At 51.6% G+C, this 15,375-nt stretch overlaps 1 protein-coding gene across 2 annotated transcripts; it reads right to left on the bottom strand.

Moving 5' to 3' along the window:
- Positions 1 to 255: 255 nt before the first annotated feature.
- Positions 256 to 13,739, bottom strand: DRAXIN (dorsal inhibitory axon guidance protein). Of its 2 annotated transcripts, none has more exons than XM_053280578.1 (6): positions 13,575 to 13,739; positions 4,836 to 5,302; positions 3,951 to 4,247; positions 3,136 to 3,219; positions 2,882 to 2,971; positions 256 to 1,577 (listed from the first exon to the last, which is right to left on the bottom strand). In XM_053280578.1, the coding sequence occupies exons 2-6, from the start codon at positions 5,293 to 5,295 to the stop codon at positions 1,465 to 1,467; spliced, it is 1,044 nt and encodes a 347-aa protein (XP_053136553.1). In that variant the 5' UTR covers positions 5,296 to 5,302; positions 13,575 to 13,739; the 3' UTR covers positions 256 to 1,464. The 2 variants fall into 2 exon arrangements, with proteins under 2 accessions (XP_053136553.1, XP_053136554.1); XM_053280579.1 differs by lacking the exon at positions 13,575 to 13,739 and adding an exon at positions 6,963 to 7,175.
- Between the last annotated feature and the right edge of the window lie 1,636 nt (positions 13,740 to 15,375).

Genomic DNA, 15,375 nt, shown 5'->3' with positions numbered 1-15,375 from the left:
TGGAGTGTATTGAAACAGCACTGATGCTGTTGAATGGGAGACAGGGGAAGTCAGTCACGGAGTGTTGAGAAGCAGTGCAGCTTCCGTGAGTGAAGTGCAAGGTCATTTTGTGCTGGGGGTGGGGGGAGGCAGCTAGCAAGAGGAATTTCTTGGCACGGTCTGTGCAGAAAAGCACAAGGGAGATTTCTCAAAATTTAAAAGAAAAATGGCCAACTGGCTGCTGCCCACCAAGAAAAGTCGGAGTGAGACGGGTCGTGCGAAGGATAACTATCTCTTTATTTACACCTCATCAAAATAGGAACATGCAGGCACATCACAGCATTTACTAAGCAGCAACAGGAATCGCTCCGTTCCCCATTACCAGAAACGTTCTTTTCCTCTTAAGCTAGAAAATAGCCCCCCTTTCTTTCCCCACCCACACACACACAAACAAATTCCTATAATAACCAAGCAAGAGAGAGCTAACCAAACGAATTAGGGGCTGCAAACTGCTGGGGAAAGACTCATTGATTCGAACACAGGTCATTCCCCGAATTAGAAAGATGAAGGAAGCCAACGCCAGCAGCCACACAATGACATTCAAAAGCCGTTTCTTATTTCGCGGTGCCAGGCACATTATTCAGCACCTTGGGAACCTCAAGGGTCTAGTCCCTGTGGTTCCTGATGGAGATAAAGAACTGTGGGCCACACCTGTGAAACTCAAAGGAGGGGGCAGGGTGTTCAGAAGTGTGGCACATCAGTGGCCTGCAAAACTCCCTGCCTCTCTGCTGCAGAAGCAGATTAAATTTATGCAAATGTATGCATAAAATGGGGGGGGTAGATGTGGGTGAAATTGGCACGACGTTGCTTAATTGATTCAGGACATGGCATTTGGCTTTTCTAGGGTATAATTTAATCAGGGCACGGGGCATATCGCTAGCTCAGGAAATCCCAGCCTGTGGACCGGAGCAGTGTTTCGCAACCGCTGGTCCGCAGACCGGTGCTGGTCCGCGAGGCATTACCGGTCCGTGCCTGTCACGTCTCTGAATGAGTCATGTTCTGGCCCTCCAATCAACCTCATTTGGGAAGCAGAGAAGCCCCCTCTTCTGTACGGGTGTGTGTGTAGCACCCTGCCTCTTTCAACACAGACACACAAGCCAACCTCCGGGGAGGTTGCCTCTACTATGGAGAGGCCCAAAGCAGAGACTCATACAGAGACATGGCAGGAAAACCCCGATGAGGATGCGAAATGTATATCCTTACCTACTGTGGAAGTACAAATGTTGGGGTGTCAATGGGAAATGTGCCGCCATTTGAACTCAGAACATTTGGGGGTCGGGGGACGGTTCTAGAATCCACCGAATACCAGCTCAGCCTGCGGCATCCGAGTCCTTTGGTTTGTCTTCCCCATCCATCCACACCACTAGTTATAAATTAAGACCTCCCACCTCCAGACCCCCGCCCCAAAAGCATCCCCCCCTCCTTCTAGACATTAATAAACGATCCTTGATCTCCGTCGGCGGATTCCGGTTCGACACAGCGGCCTTTCCGTCGGGTCACTCTTCGGTTGCGGTGAAATTTGGCATAACAGCGTAAGCCTAAGAAAGCAGGAGAGAGAAATCTTGAATGGGAACAGAGGATCCTAGGGAAACGGGGACTGGGAAAATAGAGAGCTGCCTTATACTGAGTCAGGCCATCAGTCCATCAAGCTCAGGACTGTCTGCACGGACTGGCAGCAGCTCTCCAAGATTTCAGGCAGGAGTCTCCTGGTGCCCTGCCTGGTGATGCTGCCAGGGGTTGAACCCGGAACCACCTTCTGTATGCAAAGCAGGTGCTCTACCACCCTAACTATCCCCATCCCCTGAGAGGAATCTCTTGCAGCGCTCACATGTAGTCGCCCATCCAAATGCAAACCAAGACACACCCGGCTTAGCAAAGGGGCCGATTCATGTTTGCTGCCCCAAGACCAGGGAGGAGAGCTGGTCTTGGGGCAGCGAACATGAATCGGCCCCTTTGCTAAGCAGGGTGTGTCTTGGTTTGCATTTGGATGGGATAACTGGATCTGCGAATGGATCTGTACCTGTGTACAGTCTAAACTAGTACGAGTGTTGGAACCTAAGGTGTGAATAGGGCTAATGAGAACCTGACAGAAAGGTCCAAACAATTCTAAAACATTTCCATTCCTGGAGGCCACACATGCACATGTGCACACATGCGCACGCACATGCAACGCACACACACTCACTTTCAGAAATGATTTATTTATCATGTATAGGTTTTAAAGGGTATGTTCCCCTCTCCAGAGGGTTCAGGGCAATGATTTTCCTCCCCGCACAGGACCCTCACAACAACCCTGCGAGCACAGGCCTAGGGTCAACCCCCACATCTGAGCTGTGGTTTTTCTTTTTAGGACAGACGGTTGATTAAAGCATTATTTCTGCTTTCTTATCATACTTGGTGCAAGGGTGGTTTTTTGGAGGGTCAAAAACGGAGGGCTGTTGAATTCCCAATTGAGGGATGTAATTATGAGATGTTCAAGAGATGTTAATGTATGGTCACTGCAAAGTTACTTTTCTCTTTTTTCTCTTTCTAGGTTCTTCTTCTATTTCTGTTGTCTTGTTGGAAAAATAATAAAAAGATTTTTTTAAAAACAACAACAACAACAACCCTGTGAGGTGGGCTACAGAAAGCGCTAGAGCCTGCCTCGCGCGGGTGCCCCAGATGGTTGCCTAGGTTGCCTCCATGATTGGGCCAGCCAATCATATTTAGACCAGGGCTTGGAGCCCGACGGCAACTTCCTGGCTGCTCCAAACCGCCCACAGCAAAGATTCATCATCGCCCAGTTCTCTGCTACCGAGAGGGGGGCAGCCTCAAGTTCCACCGGAAAGACACAAGCCCTCACCTTCCGTGCACATGCAGTCGTCGTAACATTTGTTGTTCAGGCCTCGGTTGTGGGGCTTGCAGAGATGCTCCCGCAGGTCACAACAGCATCCTGTCCAAGCAGAAAAGGAGCGCTTAGCAACCCCCATGTTTTTGCTCGCCCCGTTTCCTGCCCTACAGATCTGTGGGAGGGAGATCCCAGTCTCCCAGGCACACCTTTGCTTGCATCCGTTTCTTCCGCCGACGGCGCTAGTCTTCATGAAAAGGGATGCTCACCTGGGAGGCAGTCGAGGTGATGGTCGCAGGGCTCCCCTTCGGCGGGTGCGGTCTCGTTGCCGCCAATCTTGCTGCGCCGTTTCTCTGGGAAGGAGCAAGAGAGAGCAGGAGGAAGGCTGAGCCGGAGAAGGGCAAGACGGGCGCACCCAGCAAAACACCCAAAGCCGAGCATATTAGGCTTAAGCGTGTCCAGGTTGGCAAGTAAGAGACAACAGACTATTCCGCCTTCGGTCTAATCCGGAACCGCCCTGAGCCATTTTTGGAAGGGCAGTATATAAATCAAATAAATAAATGAATGAATAATCCTAATCACAACTCAGAAGCCGCAGATGAAGTGGCACACTTGTGTTAGGACTGTACCACTCGGGGAAATCATAGGACTGTACTTGTCCCCCTAGCTAAGCAGGGTCCGCCCTGGTTGCATTTTAATGGGACACCACATGTGAGCCCTGGAAGAGATTCCCCTCAGGGGATGGAGCCGCTCTGGGAAGAGCATCTAGGTTCCAGGTTCCCTGCCGCTGGAAGCCTACAGGCTGTGCCTTGGTCTAGGAAACCCACAGGTCTGTCAACGACCTGCTTCACACCCTCGTTGGAACCTAGGTTTAATGTGGGTTCCTGACATTAGCATGGCTTGTGTGAATCCACGGCAAGGCAGCTTACGGCCCAAGATGAATCTGAGATACCCGCCTTGGCATGGGTTCACACAGACATGCTGAGCCGCTAACCCACATTGAGCCTAGATTTGGATGATGGTGTGAAACGGGCTTCCAGGGACAGCAGAAGGACCCGGAGGGGAGAGAGGAGAAGGGAGATACCTTTTCTCCGGGCGGAGGGCCACATGTCCGCTCGGAGGTCTTCGTAATCCGTCCAGTCAAAGAGCGTCATGTCCAGGGTGGGCATCACCTCCCCGTCGTGCCGGGCGCGGCCCCGAGGCCGAGAGGCCGTGGCTTGGAGAGCGGGTGGCTCCTCGGTCGATGTCTTTGGCGTGGAGCCCAGGAGGGCGGTGGGAGCCAGCCCTGTGGAAGGTCCTTCTGCGTGGAGGGCCTGCAACTGCTCCTCAAAGTTTTCCGGTTTCTTATAGAGTGCGCTGGGCCCCGGGTCAGAAGCTTTGCCTGGAAGAGGGAAGGGCGTAAGGAGAGCCTGGAGGCATTGGCCAAAAACGTTCTGTCCGCCCCAACACCCTGTTTCCAACAAGGGACATCAAGCTGCCTCTAGGCATGGACAAGCATTAGGAAGAGGAGTTTGTGCCTCTCTGAGCATGTACAGAGTGCCGCCTTCTTGCTAATGAGCAAGGGAGTGAGAGCACCCTTGAGCATGTGCAGAGAGCCTTTCTCTACTGAGAGTGCATTTCGCTACCGAGTAACCACAGTCAAACCCCTCTTTCCTGGAATTGCGGACCATGGATGACAACCAGGGAGCGTAACAGCAGCATCTCAGGGTCTCCCAAGCAAGGACAGAAACCTGATAAACGCGTGTGAGGCCCCTATGAGGCACCATTCCTCAGACTCCAGGGGCTCCACTCCTGACTTCCGAAGCACCGCCACTTGGTCCCCAGGCTCCACCCCAAGCCGGAGGCACCACCCCTTTCCTCCCAAGCTCCTCCCCCTTTCTGGGTCACTGAGCCTCTTTGGCTACCCAGTTTTCGTAAGCCAGACAACTTCTGGCCGCCTGTTTCCCGTCCCCCACCCCTCAGCGGATACCTCGGTGCTGTTTCAACCTGTCTCTGCGGCTGTGCCGTCGGTGCTCACGGTTCGGCTTCTTCCCTCGCTCCGATCCGGGGGCGTGGTTCTCCTGATCCGGATACGGGAACTCGAACCCCAAGAAGACATCCTTCTGCCTGAGACTGGCAGGCTCCATCAGTCTTGGCTCTCCCCCCAGCGTGGACCGACTCAGAAGCCGCAGGGTCCCCTCCCCGGATCCTCGGGCCCTGGAGGGCATCCCGTGGTGGGCCCGGCCATGCTTGCTCAGGCTGTGCCTTCGATGGTGTGTCACAGCTCGGTGCGGCCAGAGGTCCTGGTTTTGGAAGCTGTTGGCGACGGTGGGGAGGCTGGAGGCCTCAGGGCCTGGGTCGAGGGAGTCCGTGGGGCTGACAGCCAGGAGACAGAAGACAAAGATGGGAGAGAAAGAGATGGGGGAGCCAGCCATGTTCCCGCCTGCCATGCCTCACCTGCAACAAAACCAAACATCCATGGTCAGTGAGTAGTTTTCTTAGAGAGGCGCGTGGTGGTCAGCAAGTGGTTTTCCTAGAGAGGCACTTGGAGTAGAGTGAACGGATGAAGCTAAGTCCTTAAGAAGAGGCATATGGATAAGACCATGGGTCCATCCTGGACACCATCCTGCCTCCCACAGAGGCCCTCAAGAGGTCTCTGGAAAACCCCAGTGCAGGCATAAATGTGGTAGCCCTCCCTTGTTATTTTGTTTTAGCATCATGTAGAGTTTTACTGTATATGACAAGACAGCTCCCTTTTCAGCTAGGTTGGCTAACAGCCACTGGATAGCCCTACACACCGTGAATTTTCCGGTGTATACCACTGCTCTTCCGTCATCTCAGTTAGTTCTGTTAACTAGGGAGGTGCAAATTGATTCAAATCCAAATCCATTTGACTCAAACCCGGCTGATTCGAGCAATCTGAATTCAAGTTGAATCGCCCATAAAAAGAGTAACTCAATTCGAATGGAATCAGCTGGATTCAAATTCAAAGAGGTTTGAATCTACTTGACATTTTGGCGTGCTTTAAAAACTATTCAGGGGCCCTGATTGGTCAAAAAGAGCGCAAAAATAGGTTGAATCGAATCAAATCCGAATAGAATCTGAATCGAATCGGCCTGTTTCAGGCCAATTCAGTTTGAACCCGAACCAGCCAGTTCCGACTCGAATTGAATCTGGACATTTGATTGCCGCACATCCCTACTATTAACACTGTAATCCAAACAATTTTTAAAAAAAATCTAGACCTGCCGCCTTGGAAAGTAACAAAGGGAGCCCTTCTCATTAAAAAAAAAAAAAGGCTTAATAAAAACATTGATTTTTCTGTCTCCTGCTTTTGACTCCAATATAAATTCTATATTGAAACATAATCACTGCATCCCCCGCAGTTCCGATGCTCAGCGACTTGCTCATCCTCTCCTTGCCATCACCGCTTAGAAGAAGAAGGATTATTCTTTTCAAGAGTCCCAGAGGGAAACCACGATCGATACGATGCCTCGATGCGCTGGCCTCTTGAATCGTGCTGCCCACTCTCCCTCACTGCCTCCGGCTTCAACACCTCCATTTGGAAAGGAAATCAACACTAGCACCGCGCAGTCACACTGGTCTCTTTTTCTCTTTCCCCTCCCTCCGTGGCTTTCGAGGCGCCACACTCCCTGAACTGTCTCCATTGAGAGCCAACATGGTGTCGTGGTTGGCGCGTTGGACTAGGGCCAGGGAGACCGGGAGTAGACACCCCCACCACCCCCATGGCTTTCCAGATTACCGCCTTGGGTTTCAGCCTCTCCGACCCCTGTGCATTGTGCAAGGGGCCCAGAGAATGTGGCCTTCATGTGCAAATGAAGGTCATCCATCAATGGCGGCATCATCTCCCCCATGAGACAGGACCGGAGGACTGGCTACTACGGCCGTTACTGCACGCCAGCTGTTGTGCCAGCCGCGATGCCAAGTCTGGCTGGCATCCCGGGCCCGATTCGGCCTCACAGCTGGCTGGCTTTCCGTGGACACTTCAGAGGGAAGGGGAAGCTGGAGCAAGTGGAGGCTGCCAAGACGGGACCCCTGAGCAAAACCTAGACTTTTTTTTGTGTGTGTGGAGGGGGGGGGGGCAGAATTCTCAAACCTTCCTGGAAGTTATAAGCCAGATCCTCCTGGGGTGCTAAACTGGCCCCATGGTGGGCGAGGGTGTGGCTGAGTCGGATTCTCAAAGGCTGTGGGTCAGGGTCCCCGCTCTTGGAAGCATCTCCCCCTCGGATGCTCTTCGCAACAAAAATGTGCGTCTCGCTTCGGAAACGAGGATGTCAAGGTTCGGAGCAGCCTTCGCCCTGATCTGCTCCATGCCTCCCACATGCAGATTAAAACGCAGGAAACATTTCTTTGTGTGGGCCCGTCTTGTGGATGACGGGGAATTGACAGCCAACCAGCCAAGGTGCCAAGATTTCTCCTTTCCTTCCAAAAAAAAAAAATCCCAAGTGAGGACGCCCAGATTTTCCGGCTGTTCCCTCGTCAAGGCCAGGGAAACAGAGGGACGTTGTTGAGTCAAGAAACAATTTGTCTCTATCGAGGATGGGGCTTCTCCTCAGTTCTCCACAAAGCTTCTATTCTGCGAGAGATATTACCCACACGAAGAATAGATTCTGTTACAGAGAAGCTCCCTCCCGGTCGGCCTCTGCAGCAGGTGGGCTTGGGGGTTTCCTGGGACCCAACGATAATTGGGGAGGGGCTATTTGCAGTCCATGCCACCATCGGCTGAAGCACACTCCTGCACTGAGAAAGGGGTGGTCTAGAAGACCTCTGAGGTCCCCTCCAGCTCTGTGACCTTCTCTATTTGTGTCTGCATACATGGGCTTCCTTCTCTTTGAATGCTAGTAGAGAGAATCACAAAGATAAAGGGGAGGACATATTTCATATATTTCATATTTCTATACCGTCTGATATGTGCTTCCCTAGGCATAACACCCTAAACGGCTTGGGACCAGGTTACCTGAGAAAGCGCCTGGCCTCATATATCCCGACTCGGACCTTAAGATCTCCTTTGGAGGTCCTGCTCCGAGTGCCCCTGACAAATGAGGTGAGGCCAGTGGCTACTAGGGACGGGGCCTTTTTGGTGGCAGCACCCTGTTTCTGGAACAGCCTCCCCAGTGAGGTTCACCTGGCTTCATCACTTGGTTCTTTTAGACGCCAAGAGGAGACCTTTTTATTCCACCCAGGCCTTTTGAAACAAGTTCCTAAAGAAGTTTCTAAAATGTGGTTGTATTTTATTGCCGTCTTTCGGTTTTCTTTTAATATGTTTCAGTGGCACGTTTTATCCCATTGTTACTTTATTGTCTGGCTCTGTGGGCCGGCCAGAGAACAACTGTTACGGGATGGCCCCCCCCCAAAAAAGTGGCCATAATTATTACACACACAACATTTTAAAGAATGCATCTCTAAAATCCCCTTCCCGGAAGGAAAAGCAGGGAGACCCAGAGAACAGGACAGCTGGAGTGCACACACACACACACACACACACACACACACACACGCACCCCAGCCCCCGAAAGACGGGTAATTTTTTTGCCCAATTTCAATGCAGGGAACATTCAAGCAGAAGCAGTTCCGTAATCCATCAAGCCAGTTGGCACCTCCACCAGCCAGAGAAACAGGTGCAGCGGGGCGTCTCTGCGCGGCTCTCTGTCCATTGCGGCCGGGCTGGTGCACTGGGGGCTCGTCCCCCCAAAGCAGAGATGCCTGACGCCTTCCAGAGCAACAGAAACAGGGTCTCCATTGTCGCCCTGTGCGAGAGCCCAACGTGTCTGTGTCAGAGGTGATCGGCGCTGGTCCGCGGCCCGCCTGTGCCAAAGAGTCTGCAGAAAGGCCTTGGCAGGGGGCCGCCGGTGATGTATGAGGCCCGCGGAAGCGCACCGCGCCAGCCAGGCTGGGCACGCCAGCCGCCGTGCGGTGCGCGGGCGGGAAGCTGGGAGGAGGCATTATGCGGATAAATGAGGTTTCTCCACCCTGCTGGGCCGTCCTCCATCTGCTTTCTCCTGTCCCGGGAGCCGACGGGGACGCCGGCGGACATGCTTAGGCGCTTCCCTATAGTCTGTGGCCAGGCCACATCCATGCGCAAACTTCACAAGAAGGGGGCTCCCCTCCCACCTCCCCTCTGCAAAGCACCCCCTAGGGTCTCTTTGGAAGCCCCTCTTTCTCTTGTTTTCATCCAGGACATCTATTATCCCCGGGCCGTTTCCTGAGTATTCACCCGGTTTTGAAAAGCAGACCCTCTTTGCTGTGCCAGGCTGCTTTAGAAAACAGCAAGGACTCACAATCCTGCCCTTTCCATGTGATCTTTTCTCATTTAAACCTGCCCCCCCACCGCCCCACCTGCTATACTAATCTATTCATGAATAGGCCTCTGATTTTTTTTCCCTACGCCCTCTAAGATACAGACAGAATCCCTTTCGATGCCACTGTTCAGCCCTGGAACGTGCAAGGTAATGAGCAGATAATGCCTCTGAGCATGTCAAAAGGGGCTTTTCCTCACTGCTGGAGAACAATTGCTAGGCCGAACAAACCCCAAGAGACAGGGTCATCAGGAAACTGTTCCTTGGGCTTTTCTCACCCCAATATTGTTCACCTGGAGATGGAAGGGGATTTCTGGAGACTGCAGGCCAAGAATGCGTTTCCAGCCACAGATGGGGTGGCAAGGGTGAAGAAAAGTAGGACAACACACAGAAAACTTTGGAAGGCCCTTCTGAGATTGTTTGACACAGTTTACAGCCATAATCAAAGAAACATAGGAAGTCGCCTTAGACCGTCAGACCCCTGGACTACTCAGTGCAACGCAGGAGTCTCTCACACTCCTACCTGGAAATACTGCCAGGAACAGAAACTTAGACTTTCTGCAGGCAAAGCAGATGCTCTTCCACTGAGCTTACAGCCTCACCCCACAAATTAGTTTGGAACAAATTAGTTAGGAACATCGGAAGCGGCCATATACTGAGTCAGACCCTCAGTCCATCTAGCTCAGTATTGCCTACACTGGCTGGCATCATCATCATCATCATCATCATCATCATCATCATCATCATTTCATGCAAGATATCAAAATTATCCTTGCACATTATAGATGTTATGTTAAAAAAAAGAAAGAAGAAACCCAAGCAAACCAGACCCACCCACCCACCCACCCACACACACACACACACACACACACCCAACCCAGCAAGATGAAGTAATCAGCTTTCGGACAGGGGTGGGTGGAGAGATTTCAACCTTACCTAGTTGAAATTGCAAAGTAATTTCCATCAGACATGGTCTGGGAGGCTGCAGGGATGGATTGGAGAAGTGCCTTATAAATTCTTTGTGATGAATGACCGGATGTTAATAGGCCATTCGTTAGCTGATCCCCAAATAGATTTCATTCCAGGAAATGTGTCTTTGTAACGGCAGAGAGGCCAGGCACCAAAGGAAGAAGGGTGGGGTGTAAAAATACCAGCTTTCTCCCCCTGCCATCAACAAATGCAATTAATCTCAGCCCCTTCATGTTTCTTTGGGACCAGGTCCAAGTTCCAGATACAAAGTAATAAGAAGTGTGCTTATGAGCATATACAGAGCGCCGTTCCTTTCGTGAACATTGCCTGCCCCGCCCCACACAGGATTAAGGCTCAGGACTCCCAGTGCAAGCGTGGTATGGCTTTCACGTCCGGTCTTTCTTTCTCTGTGTGTTTTTAAGAAGTTACACTCCTGGCACAAACATCTGGCCATCAGAGATGCTGAGACTGGACTGGGGTGGGATTTGAACCCAGGTCTGCCATGAAGGAATGAGTCAGATATGAAGGTGCACTTATAAGAAAACAGCCTTCTTCACACATTACTTGCTAGCATGCTAAAGTTATCACAGCGGCTTGAATTTAGTAAGTTTGCACGGTGGTTGTGAGTTTTTAATGCGCTCTCTAGTGGTGCAAGAGGGTATTACCCTTCCCAGAGCAAACCGGTCTTCAATCCTTTTCTCCTAAGTTGCAAGTTGCAGCCATCACCACTTGAGGGCGCCTTCAGAGGACATAGTCACACTGGGCCAAATGCTCACCTTGTGGTGCGTTTACCGTATCAACATATAAGGCTTTTGAATGGCACGAGATGCAGAAAAGTGCTAGAGAAAACTGTGGCACCCACATCTGCCTCCCTCTATGGGAGAGAGAGAAGAAAGGCACTCTGGTGGGGTCCCCCAAATTATGGCCGCTCTCTGCCTCCTGTCTGCCCAGGATGGGCAGAAGAAGAAGCGAGATAATGCCAGGCATAGTCTGGGTAGTGATGGGGGAAGATTGTGTAGGGAGTGATTTGGGATCTGCATCTTTATGCAACACCGAACTCCAACTCCTGGATGATACAAGCACTTGCTGAAAATTCAGGGAAGAAAATCTCTCTCCTGATTGTATGGGAAAGGTTGTAGCACTGTGGTACAGCACATTCTTGGAATGCAAAAGGTCCCAGGTTCATCCCCCGGCAGGATTTCCAGGTAGGGCTGGGAAAGACCCCTGTCTGAACCCTTGGAGAGCTGCTGCCAGTCAGTGTAGACAGTACTGGGCTAAATGTACCAAGTGTCTGACTTGGCAGGCAGCAGCTTCATATGCAGGGGGTGGGGAGGGAAGGGAAGGGAAACAGAGAGAAGGAGCGACCTAGAAGGACAAAAAGTAAATATAATATGGCAAATTTAAAAAACAGGGCTCTAGATAGTCCACTGTGGACCACTGCCCATTTCTTCTGGGAGGACAAGGGTCTAATCCGCCGAGCACAAGATCCTTGACACAGGTCAGTGAATTTTAAACTATTAAGAGATCTCAAGTCTATGCACTCTTGCTTTATACACTGATTATATACTAGTAAAGGCAAAGTGTGCCGTCAAGTCAATATTGACTCCTGGCGACCACAGAGCCCTGTGGTTGTCTTTGGTAGAATACAGGAGGGGTTTACCATTGCTGCCTCCCGCACAGTATGAGATGATGCCTTTCAGCATCTTCCTATATCACTACTGCCCGATATAGTACCAGTGGGGATTCAAACCGGCGACCTTCTGCTTCTGAGTCAAGCATTTCCCCGCTGTTTGGGTCACATAAATTCTAGTTAAAACACAGATCATGAAGACCAGGCAAGGCTGACATCTACCTATTCACCTTTCCCTTCGGGGCAGCCCCCTGACATCTCTTCCACTAGGATTCACACATCCCACAGCAGAATGACACTAGAACAGAAAACATTTTCGTTTCCACTTTTCAAACGCACTCAGAAATTAACCCTCCAGCCCACAGAATCAGTTCTCAGGGTCCAGTTTGGAAGCTTCGGGGGGAAAATAGCCCCCAAATAAATCCTTCCACTTGGAAAATCCAATATCCAGCCATCTGGATGAATTTGTGTGCAGGTTCTGAGAATGGTTCTCAGGGGTTTGGAATGGGAGAAGTCTGTGGATTGTGAAAGTGACATGGGATTTATCTCCCTGTAGTCTCTCTCTCTCTCTCTCTCCCCAGAACGATAACCCTTTTTAGAAAGCCTGTCTGATCACAAAGCCTCAAGGATATTGCTAATCGGACTGTTTCGCCAGAAGGAGAAACAGTGTTGTTCCATGGGCAATACTTTGATTCCTTGAATAATTTCAGTGCACAACCAGGCAGACAGACTTAACCCCACAACTGACCTACAGTGACGTTCACCGGTTCCGATTTGTAATATGAAACATTTCAACTTCTTTGCCCCCTGAATAATCTCTTCCACCACAGTCAACTCCAAACAGTGAGACCTTTGGAACGAATCTCAAGAGATCCCAGCATCCTATCCGGATTTCTCCCTGGAAGCCCAACCAGAACAGGTGAGAGGGATATGGGAAGGAAAGAGTCCCTCTTCCACCCCCTTCCCCAGAAGCTCTGAAACAGGTCTTTGTCTCCGTCCTCTAAGAAGGGGGTCCCTGATCCTGGTGGAGAAGGTGGGGGCAGGTGTTTCAGAGAGGCGGGAAAGTGGAGGTAGGGGGGAATTACGATTATTACAATTTGGAATTGTTCGTCTGGACCTCCAAATTTTAGGCGAGCAATTCTATGAGATGGTGCGTGTGCACAAACAGGAACTGTGCATGAAAACTTCCAGTGGTTGTATGCCTGTACCTGAATTATTTTTGAGTTTTATTGAATGATGGATTGAATTCTTGAAAGAGAAGCAAGGCACACAGATCAGATTCTAAAATGAAATAAATAATGGTGATGGGAATACGGTCATTGATTCTCATTTGGATTGCCCTCTACTCCCGTGAGCTTTCAGTCTGCTGTGCAATCTCTTCAAGTTGGAATCTCACCTCTAGATACGGATCTCCGCTTGGATGGATGGGTGAGTGAGTGTCAAAAAGAGATGGCTAAACGGAAAAGAGTTCTTGTTCCACTGGAAGATAAACCTCTCTGCTCAAATTGCAGCGTCTCTCTCTCTCTCTCTCTTTCTCTCAACCCTCAGATATTCCAGCATCTTTATCCTGCCTTGCCCAGGGGCAGGTCAGTGGGACAATTTTAATGTTCTACCCCTCCACCTGCAGCTTAAGAGGGATAAGGCAGCTGAGCAATTCAGCCAGGTCAGAAATGAATCCAAAGCCACCCACTTACTCTCAACGCCCGGCCAGATCCTGCGCAGCCTTAGGCACATTTACTCAGAAGTAACCCCCCCCCCCAGTTGAATGCTCCTCAGCGCCCAGAGGCCACGGTAGATGGACGCCCGGGCTTACCTGTCCCTTGCAAAGTCACAGAAAGATCCAGCAGCACCAGAGGATGCTCAGATCTGTGGTCTCCAAGAAACTGGTCTGCCTTGCAGGAAAAGAAGAGGAAGAAGAAGGAGAAGAAAGAGAAGGGGCTGGATTTTGGACCCCTTACAAGAGGAGGAGACAAGTGTAGACAGAAGTACTGAAGGCGTGGGGGGGTGGGGGGTGGGGGGGAGAGAAGAGGAGCTGGGAGCTTGCCAGACTCCGGGTGGGGGGGGAAACAGTGCGAGGAAGACGCGTGGTCTGCGTGGAAAGAGGGGTGTGGTTTCTCTCTCGCTCTCTCGCTCTCTTTTTTTTTGGGGGGGGAGCAATGGATTTATATGAATCGCAAAGGAGGGATGTGCGTGCACGTGGCCAGGCGCGCCCCTGAGCCAGGCGAAGCTCTATATAGAGGGACAAAGGAGACAAAGGAAACTGGTACCCTGATCCTCAAGAGTGCAGAACAAGGCTGCCGTGGGAACGCCGATATATTATATTCCTCTCTCGAGGAAGAGAGAGAGAGAGAGGGAGGGAGGGAGGGAGAGTTGGGTCTGGGGGCGCCCAGGCTGTCAGTTCAGCCTCCCCCCCCTTCCAAGTAGGGGGGTCCAGCCTCTCCTGCCTCCGTCATCACCCTCGCCATCACTTGCCCCAGTGGATAATGGGAAACTCCCAGGCGATGATGCCCTGGAGGGGGCCGGGAGGCTGGAGGCAGCTCCAGGAACCTGCTGAGCTGGTCAAAGCGGCTCCCGCTCCTGCCCCCAACAGCTCCCTCCCTCCCTCCCTCCCACCTAGAAGAGGGGGGAGGGGAAGCCCCACCTGGGTCCTTGAAGGAGATTAAGCTCTATTACTGTCAAATGAGATGGAACAAGCAGTGGGGGGGGGGGCAGGGAGTGGGGGGAGAGAGGGGCGGGGGGGGGCTCCTGACAGAAGAAGACCCCTCCCCCCTCCCCCTGCTGGTGGGTGAAGTGTACAAAAGGTTGATAGGAGGGGAGGGGGGAAGGGGGTCTCTCAAGGGTCTGGCATGGAGAGGGAGAGAGGATTAAATCATCTAGGGGGGCTGAATTGCTGCATTATTAGGTTTTAAAGCCCATCTTGGGCAGGGTTGCCAGCTTTCCCCCCTAGCCTCGCTCATGTGCATTTAATAATGGTGCAGAAGCAGGGCCAAAGGAAAAAAATTGGCAACCTCCAAACATATTTTTTCCCCTTGAGCAGGTGAAACTTGAGCAGGTGAAACTCTTTTCTCTCTCCTGTGGTCAGGGGTGTGGTGGGGGGGGGGCGCAGGGACGGGGCGTGGGTGCTTCCCTGGATATTGGGATGGTCATGGGGGCTGTCAGAACGCTTTCTGCACTTCTGGATGCTGCCTGCCTGTGTTCTAGAAGATCATAGGATGCCGAGGGGAGTTCTAGATGCTAGGTCGCTGCACAGCCAGCTGCTGTTAAAGTCAAGGCGCAGGAAAGGTTGGTGGTCGACTTGCAACCTAGAGGCTCTCCCCAGAGTGGTTCCATCCCCTAAAGGGAATATCTTCCAGTGCCCATGTGTGGTCTCCTATTCAAATGCAACCAGGGGGGACCCTGCTGCTTAGCTAAAGGGACAAGTCATGCTTGCGACCCCCAGACCAGCTCTCTTTAAATCTGCGATTTATTCGATTTATATACCGCCCTTCCCAAGGTGGCTTCCAGGGCGGTTTCCATCAAAACAAAACAACGTCAATCAGAAACCAATCAAAAGCTGATGACCATGAGCCGGAAAACTCGATCCCGTAAAAACGAAACATCCTTAAAAGCCAGCC

This window comes from Hemicordylus capensis, chromosome 16, assembly GCF_027244095.1.
Source record: "Hemicordylus capensis ecotype Gifberg chromosome 16, rHemCap1.1.pri, whole genome shotgun sequence".
In the NCBI taxonomy this organism is placed as follows: domain Eukaryota; kingdom Metazoa; phylum Chordata; class Lepidosauria; order Squamata; family Cordylidae; genus Hemicordylus; species Hemicordylus capensis.
The sequence above is the reverse complement of the archived record's forward strand: the minus strand, read 5'-3'. Positions and strand labels throughout refer to the sequence as shown.

Excerpts from the sequence above, each read along its gene's own strand:
- DRAXIN (XM_053280578.1), bottom strand. The coding sequence starts at position 5,295 with ATGGCAGGCGGGAACATGGCTGGCTCCCCCATCTCTTTCTCTCCCATC. Across the intron at positions 2,972-3,135 it reads TCACCTCGACTGCCTCCCAG|GATGCTGTTGTGACCTGCGG; the intron begins GTGAGCATCCCT and ends CTGCTTGGACAG. Across the intron at positions 1,578-2,881 it reads CGACTGCATGTGCACGGAAG|GCTTACGCTGTTATGCCAAA; the intron begins GTGAGGGCTTGT and ends CTGCTTTCTTAG.